This window comes from Actinia tenebrosa, unplaced genomic scaffold (genome assembly GCF_029948245.1).
Source record: "Actinia tenebrosa isolate PJP-AT-01 unplaced genomic scaffold, QUT_ActTen_1.0 PGA_scaffold3__52_contigs__length_22856419, whole genome shotgun sequence".
NCBI lineage: Eukaryota > Metazoa > Cnidaria > Anthozoa > Actiniaria > Actiniidae > Actinia > Actinia tenebrosa.
The window spans coordinates 21,148,723-21,158,004 of NW_028292580.1; the positions used below are offsets into that span (position 1 = coordinate 21,148,723).

General features: G+C 32.7%; 1 protein-coding gene across 1 annotated transcript; it reads right to left on the reverse strand.

Annotated features, from left to right (window-relative positions):
• Positions 1–1,037: 1,037 nt before the first annotated feature.
• On the reverse strand, positions 1,038–9,070 carry LOC116296673 (phosducin-like protein). The gene is made up of 8 exons (XM_031704729.2): positions 8,609–9,070; positions 7,770–7,895; positions 7,057–7,187; positions 6,217–6,322; positions 5,501–5,563; positions 5,354–5,404; positions 4,863–4,987; positions 1,038–4,398 (listed from the first exon to the last, which is right to left on the reverse strand). The coding sequence occupies exons 1-8, from the start codon at positions 8,762–8,764 to the stop codon at positions 4,296–4,298; spliced, it is 861 nt and encodes a 286-aa protein (XP_031560589.1). The 5' UTR covers positions 8,765–9,070; the 3' UTR covers positions 1,038–4,295.
• Positions 9,071–9,282: the final 212 nt, after the last annotated feature.

A 9,282-nucleotide genomic window follows, 5' to 3' on the forward strand; every position in this document is an offset into this window, starting at 1 on the left:
TTAAAGATTTCCGTAACGCAAAACTGATGTTTACAATAACAGTCACGCAATCTCCAAAAATAAATAACACATTAAAAATCATTTAATGATTAAACAAATAATCAAATCTAAACCTCCATAAAACAAGAATTAGATCTTTATCTTATTGACTATACAAAAATTTGGTCGAGACCAGATTTTAGATTTTAGAAAAGGAAATAACACACCTCTTTCAAAACTACCGAAAAAGAAAAGGCCCCCAGGGGCGGGGGTTATTTAGAGGAATTGTTACCCATCTATCCAATCGCTGATAAACAAGCTTTCAGGATATCAAAAGAGCAAGAATGAGGAAATTAAACCAAATAAGGTCAAAAAATTAAATGAGTCATACAGGTTATCACATTATCTTTAAAAAAATCTCACACACCCAAATACTTTTTAATAAAATGAGTCTTCACCATTTATTTTTGATACGACAAAGGATATTCATGGATTTTTTACTGAACTACAGATTTTCTAAGACTCCCTCCACTATATTTTCATTTATCCATTCATCCACACACCCACCCACCTACAACCCTTCTAGCCATCTGTCAAGCCATCCATCCATTCTCTCATCCATCTTTTTAGTTAGTATAGTATTCATTCATCCTTCCATTCATCCATTCATTCCTTCATTCAATCATTCATCCTTCCTTCCATCCATCCATTCATTCATCCATTCATTCATTCATTCATTCATTCATTCATTCATCCATTCATTCATTTCTTCATTCATTCATTCATCCTTCCTTCCTTCTATCCATTCATCCTTCCATCCATTCATTAATCCATTCCTTCATTCATTCTTCCTTCCATCCATTCATCCATTCCTTCCTTCCTTCCATCCATTCATCCATTCCTTCCTTCCTTCATTCATCCTTCCTTCCTTCCATCCATTCATTCATCAATTCATTCATCCATTTCTTCATTCCTTCATTCATCCTTCCTTCCATCCATCCATTCCTTCATTCATTTATAATAAATAAGTAGGGAGCCCCTCTATAAAAACAAATTAATATAATTCATCATTTATTTTTGGTTTGACTATTATTTACAATTCAGTTTAATCATGTGTGAAAATCACTAAATATGAGAGCAATTATATTTACTGTTTTCCTTTCCTAAGCTGTACAGAAGTCTATATTTGTCGTATTTCATGGATTTAATAATAAATTCAAAATTAAAGTGTGATTACATCAACCAAGGCCACCCTAATTTTCATACAAATTAGCCCATCACAATTAAGTATTTAAACAATAGAATCAGTACAAATATTCACATTTTTCCCTTAAAAAGCATAGGCCATAATGAAAAAGGGCGTTCCCTTGAGATACCTTAATAGTTCATCAGTTATAGAAGACATCAATGCTTTCATTAGAAAGAGTATATCGAAATTAGATATTTTCCAAAATTTCCATGTACTGTAGTAACATTAAATGATAAAAAGCTACAGCTGTTTGAAATTAGAAAGATTTGCATATAAACAACAACCAAGGGCCTACCCGTCTTGTTAGCATGTTTTTGGTACATTTCAAATGCTTATAACTCTTCAGAGATTTAATATATGACAACAGAACTTTCCGAAATTACTAATTTAGACATGAGAATATGTGGACCTTGTAGCACTTATGAAATACAAGATATAGAAATATAGATAAGTTATAGTGCTTGGGAACAAAGTTATTCCTGGTGAAAGACCCTTGGAAATAAATTTGTAAAAATTAATTTTTCCGAATTTATTTCCGAGGGTCTTTCGCCCAGAATAAACTTGTTCCCAAGCACTATGGTATAACTTATCTATATTTCTATATCTTGTAATTTAGACATGATCTTTCTTGTAATGAAAATATATATCGAGAAAAACCAAATTTTAGAATGCAGTATGTAACTACCAAGTTTGCACAATATGGAAAATCGCAGTAAACTCCAGAATCGATCACCATCCTGTTATTCAATGTCAAAAACGTGATTTGTGAATTTGATTTAATGTGATCACACTTTAACTTTCCTAAAGGTAGATTTAACATAATTTATAATATTTGAATATCTCACTTTGTACAGTATGTATATGCACCATAGTATAATCATAGTATAGTAATAAAATACAGTTTGGAAATGAAAAATAGAAAGTGAAAAAAAATTAACGAAATAAAAAATAAAGATGACAATATCTAAATGAGATCCTGGAGTAAATATTTTATCATATATAATTATCCACAAAATGTCTATATTTTTCCTTTTTAAAAAACTGATATTTTCACATGTGAAAATAACGTTATTTTCACATGTGAAAATATCGTTACCATGTGTATTTAAGCTATTAGTTTATAAATAAAAACTTTTTATAATAATAAAAAGCTTATTACGTTGATTTTATGGATAATAATATAATAAATAGAATATTACATGGACATTTGGAGATACGAAATTTATCTTCTCATGTTGAAAATCTCTCGCTTGTTCACTGCGTTCAATCGAGAGCGATCTTTTCAATACTCGAAGATAAATTTCGTATCTCTGCACACCCATGTAATATCCTCTATGTAACACATATGCTTTTAACATGTTTTCCTTTTGTCTTAAAAAAAATACAGAAAAGTGTCATATTGTAAGGGCATAGTCAGTGAAAGCAAACAGACAATAACCTTTTAAAAATCGAAAGCAAATGGGAGCCATGTAAAAAGCATTGGCCTGCAAAACAATGGCTTCAAGTTGAGATTTGAAAAGCACATTTGCATTATGGCTTCATTAACTACGACTACCAGAATGCTAATTTCACACTTTCTATTGTTCAGTTAATTAGCACCAATTGATTTACTTATAATAATAATTATTGTTATGATGGAATAAAAATTTGATTGAGAAAGAAAATTTGCAAAGCATTTTGGTAGTAAAAGTAAAATTACACCATCATGCAAACGGCCCATTCACATAATACTAATACATTTTGATTCAAGTCCAACTGATCTTGGAGCCATTGATTAAATACATATATATTTCTTAAAATTTCAAATTTGATGTATATTTTATAGTATCTATAACACATCTTCTAAAATGATTATATCTCAGAAGTTCATTAACTGTTACATATGTCACATCCTTTAAAGTGTATAGTTTGTTAGTAATAATAAATATATCGTAATGAAATTTGTTTCAAAAGCTTATTTCTTGAGATATTTGAGAAAATTAATATCAATTTGTGACATCATTTTGTTGACACGTACTCTAGATTCAGTAGTAATGCACAAAATATAAATTGTAATTCGTATAAAATAACAACAAAAGGCATATTTTATTCAATTTCATTTGATAGCTTACGTAGTACTCTTCAATTGTTGGGAAACTGAAAAGTGCACTACCTGAAATTAAGATTCCACATTCAAACATATTTCGTGTATTTGCAACTAAATCTGGAGGCTTGTAAACAAAATGACGTCACAACTTGTGCTAAATTTTCTTGAATTTCTAGAGAAATACGTTTTTGAAGCAAATTTAACTGTGTTATTCTTATTAATGACAATAAAATACACATTTTTAACATTCAATTTTTTTCGTGTCATATGCACTTTAAACAATTACAAGATGTTTTAGATTACTAAACCTTTTGAGACAGTAAAAGTGAGCTACACTCACAAGATAAGGAGATTAGAAATGGGATAATTGAATGAATAATCTATTCAGATATAGGGTTGAGTGCTTGAGTGCTCCACAATGTTTACAACAGCAGTCATGGATATGGGTGGATATGGGAATATACGGCAAGTGGGGGTTTTGAAAGTGATGAAATCAAACTCATAATAAATAACTTCAAAATGACCCTCCTCTCTTTTACTTTCAATCTATTTGTTTTATGGAGGTTGGTACTCCGAGCTGTCATAGTAAGGGTATTCGACTGCAGTTAAGGAATTTTTGGGTATACTACCTCAGGAAAAATAAACCCAAAATCTAGTCAGATGCTCTAACCACTGAGCTCCTGATCTACTGGGAATTCTAATTAGTGTGTAGGTCTTCCTATGCACAAAGTGACAAACCGACTGCAACTGTATATTGGTAGGAAGTTTGGATCTTTCTGGACATGTATGTAGGGTCGTGCTGTCCATAGCTTGTAGGCCATCAACTTTCCAATACTTCTTTTTTTCATTAACAAATTATTCTTTACTATAGACATAATACATCAGTTGCTCATAAAGGGACATACTATAATAAGGCATATACTCCATTTTTTCTTTATCTTAAAAAAACAAGCTCTATTTGCTTGGACATGAGAAATGAATTCAATCTAGTTCAAGATCACTGTCACTCTCTTCATTACTTGGACTTGTCTTTTCTACTAACTTTAATGGGTTCGCAACTGGTTCTTCTGATAAAATTCCATTTCTAAAAACAAGACACAAAGAATAACTGTCTTGCTGTGCCAATCAAACTTGTGGTTGTGGTTGGGGGGGCGAAGAGTTGGGGACACTGGGGAATCAATAGCAGCAGTGGCAAGCTTTAAAGCTTGGAGAAATGAATTCTATAAACCTGGGGAAGGGTTAATGTGGGTGCCACACTCCAGATCCACTCAGCAATATTATAAACAAAACCAACCCTATCACTGGCCAGCAGGGTTTGCAAGACTAAAAACCTTGAACCAAATTTTATCAAGCACTTAAACAACCTCTGGGCAGGGCACAACTAAATCACAGATGAAAATGGAATCTAGCTGACTAAGATTACTGAACTCTCAACCATAAGGCCTCAAGACTGTTAAACAAAACATTACTGACATCACTAACAACAAAAACAATAATGATAATAATTAATGTATTCTTGGTATGCATCATCACCATTTTCATACTTACTCAATTAGAAAACTTTCTACATCTGCTGAATGAAAGTGATCTCCAAACACACCCTCTAACTGTACAAAGTTTCCTATCATCTGTTCCCCTTTGTAAACAAGCAGAGCAGGAAGACCATTTTCTCTCTAGAGAAGAAAGCAAAAAAGCTGTTTACTATTATTGTTGCTTGCTGTGGCTGTTGTCGATGCTGATGCTGATGATGATGATTAAATAATGACAGGTGATGACAATGTTGATGGTGATGATATTGATGCCGCTGTGTTGATGAGGCTTGATGTTGGGGTTTCAATGTTGATGTGATGTTGATGATGGTGATGATTTAATCATGATAATGGTAATGATGGTGATACTGCTGCTGGTGACAGTTGTCAATTATTCATGAAGATACTGATGATAATGATGACAATGAGAATGATGATTGCTTAGTGATGATTCTCAAAATATGAAGACAGTAAAGCTGCTTATAATGTAGTAGTGGTTACAATACTTACAAAGTTTGCACTTATTCCTGTAATTACAGCTTTTACTCTGCAGAATTTTACCTAATATAACAAAGAGAACAATCAATGAAACCAAGCCTCAATCACTACATGAGATAGATATATATAATAGTAATTAAAATATCAAACTGAGCTTACCATGGGATACTGCAGTGCTAAACAATCAAGACATTCATTCATGCATAAACAGCTTGGCAAATCCTAGTAAATAAAATTTAACGATCAGGCCAAACAAAAAAACATGTGTTTCCTGTTGCGTGAGAAAAATAATTGGGGTCAGTAGGTCGGATTTTTTTTACTGATACAAAAGTGGAAATGAGCTTACTGGGAACCCTGTAGTGCATTTGGGAATGAAAAAATATTAGGGTCGGCAAAAATCGACAAGAAAATTAGGGTCGGTTGCGCAACAGGAAACACACTTATTTTTTTCGTTTGGCCTCATAATAGTTGAGAAAACAGTTTAAACTAGTTGAGGTGTTTGTTAATAGTTTTTTCTCTGTCTTTGATGGAAAACAACTTAAAAGTTATATTAATTTTGCAGTTTTGCACTTTTTCATTTGACATAAATTTATTTCAAGCGACAAATATTTCTCATGGTGTAGCGCTTCACGATGGACATAAATTTATGCAAATCAATAAAATTCAAAAGCAACTCAAATATATATATATATTTGAAACAGCCATGATGTCATTGATTTCATGAAACTGTACATCCCTAGTCACTTTTACTTTGAAATCCAATCAAATTGTACAAAAATGAACATTTTCATCATAAATAAGAGATAAGTTCAAAAGTGCATTAACTCTTAACTTGTTTGAATTAGAAATCAAATAGAAGCAAAGTAAATGAATACCTCATCATATAAATGAACAACAATCACAACATGTAGAAGTTCTTTGTCAATCACATGAAGAAATGAGTCACTAGTTGCTATCTCTACTACCTGACCAAATTTGGGCCTGAAAAAAAGAGCAATTTCAAGATTACATGATTAAAGTAATATGTAGACACCAAAGCAGCTCAATCTGGGATACAATACAAAAGAATTCCAATCTCCTGAGAATTGGAACGTACTGTTTTGTCTCCCAGATTGAGCTCTATTCCAGCGTGCTACAAGGGTTTAATATAATATATATAATTTGTGAATGTAAAATTCTTATTTACTTAACAGATAATAGACCTCTTTAGCTTGGAGGTAATGCTTTCTCCTTCCAGACCAAGTGCTATTTTCTAGAGTATTCTTTCTTTGTTTAACAGTTGCACTTGAGATGAAAAATGAATATGGATACAACTCTCAAACAAAGAATCTTATTCTTGAGAGAAGGACATGTGGTCTGAAATGGGAAAACATTAGGCCCAAGGTAAAGAGGCCTATCAAAGGTGCTATGCTTATTAATAATTTAAATGTTTAATTCTTTAAAGAGGATATATTCAGTATTTAGTTGCTCTATCATTGCCGCAAAGTAAAAAAAAAAAAAAGACTGGAGGCTTAAAAAATTAAAAATTAAAAAAATTAAAAATAAATAAAATTAAAAATTGAAATTAAAATAATATATATATATTGGATATATATAGGGTTTAAATAATTGCTTTAAACATATCTAGACTAAATAAGTAAACATAAAACATCATTTATCTAGCAATGACATTTGCGTGAAAAAAATAAAAAAAGAAAGATTAAAAAAAAAACAACCTTGTCTCAGATATTTTGCGGTCTTGCTCTTCTTTCATTTGAAGAAGTCGTTTGAAATGATATTGCTTTAAGAATTCATCTTCCTCAATTTCCAATTCTTTCATTAATGCTTTCTCTTTTTCATCATCCAACTGAATTTAAACGAAAAGAAAGGAATTATTTCAGGATAAATATAATATCATAATAACACTGTCCTGCTTGTCAGAGGTTTGAGAAAATAAGTAAACTTTCTGCAAAGCACTATGGTAGGAAGGGTGGGGCACTAGGGTGGGGGACATGAGGGGTGCATGCAGTATTTGATGAAATAGCTACTGTGGGTGCCACTGCCCTCACAGTGAAAAACTAAATGAATAAATAAAAGCAAGAACAGATCTCTAGAGAATTTTTTGAAAGGGGTCAATTGGTGATCTGGATATGAAATTGAATATGTAACAAATGCAAATTGGGTCTATATACTGAATTGCTATGGGAATAATGAAAGATAAGGAAGCCCTCCCTGGATGGCACAATGAGCTACTAAAAAATAAAACGTGGCCCACACTATCCTACCACATACCTGACTCTCAAGGACAAAATCTCTTACCACAGATTATAGGATTTAGCTCTCAACTCTCGGATTAGCTTTATTCTTTATACCAAGAACATGGTGATCAAATTATATAGGTCTAGAATTAGGTATCAATATTATAAATATTGTCAGTGCATATACTCACACTGCTTTGACAACTAATGGAAAACTTATTGACCAAGGCCTTTAATTCTTCTTCTTGTTGATGTCTTTGCTCTGTTTCAAGCTGTTTATACCTTTGGAAATCTTGTAAGACACCTTTTGGCCCTGTCTTAATAAAATGAGAATATTCTATTAAAATTCATATTGCAACATGGAAATTATCAAAATTGTTTTTTATATTAACATTCAAAAAGAGATTAATGGATTTCCACATCCATTTTTCTTCTTTTCTTTCTTCCTTTCATCCTTTTCTCTCGCTCTTTCTTTCCTTCTTTCCCCCCCACTTTCATTCACTATATTATTTCTACTACGTCAATTATTCCCATTGTTTTATCCCCCTTTCTCTCCCTGCTTCTAATCTTCTTTATAATTTTACGGTAAATAAACTCTTATATCTCTCACTTAGCTTAAATACCAAAATTCTGTGACGATTCACACTCGTATCTCTCCATCTAACTACTAATCCCCAAAGAGAGCCATTTCATAATATTCATAAATAGGGGTTAAACTGTGAATAACCCCAGTTTTTTGTTGCTTAGAATAAGAAGAAATACCTGAAAACGAGAAAAAATTATAGAGTCATCTCCTTTAAAGCCAAAAGATTATGAACACTTCAAAAACACCTGCCCTAAATAAAGGTGGCTCGAAACCAATTTTGAGCAGTCAACTCTAGGCGATAAACTCCATATAGACGCAACTTTTACTTTTTCTAACTTTAAATTTGATTTCATATACACCTCAGCTGTTTCTTTCTTCAGATATATATTCTATTTCTTATCTAAATTTGGCCGAAATCATTTATTATGCATTAAATTTACTAACCTTTGTTTCAGAAGCCAATCGAAAGTCCTTTGAAGGTTCTTTCGATGTCGCTGGAGCCGGTTGTGCTTCGCCTTCTTCACTTTCCTCTTCGCTTTCAGAACTCGAAACGTAGTTCTGAGTTTTGTAGCCGAGAAGTTTATCGTCTAGGCTAGCCATAATTTGAGGTTTTCTGGAGGAAATAGGGTTTTTGTTCGGTGTTTTTGGTTGTCAAACACGACAATATGAACTTGAACGAGTCACTCGAGTATTTTGTTCGTTTTGATTGTAGCCTGGCTTGGCGGAAAGACACAGGAGGCCCAATCTCAGCTGTTCATCAATATTAAAAGTGCACAAGTGAATGGATACGGGTGAAGGGGATGAAGTTCATTGCGGGATGGAGGAATTGAGGAATGGAGGGATAATTGTAGGATAAACATCGATTTCTAAATTTGTTGAGAATCAGACATATCAGAGCTATCGATTCTGATGCGGGGTAATAATTGATTCAATTCGTTATTGTTTTTAACTGTTTCGTTCCCCTCATAAACAAGCTTTGACTTCATAGTGATATAGGACAATTGAATTGATAAATGGATAAGAAGTCGTTTCTGGACGGATGGACGGATGGACGGATGGACGGATGGACGGATGGACGGATGGACGGATGGACGGATGGACGGATGGACGGATGGACG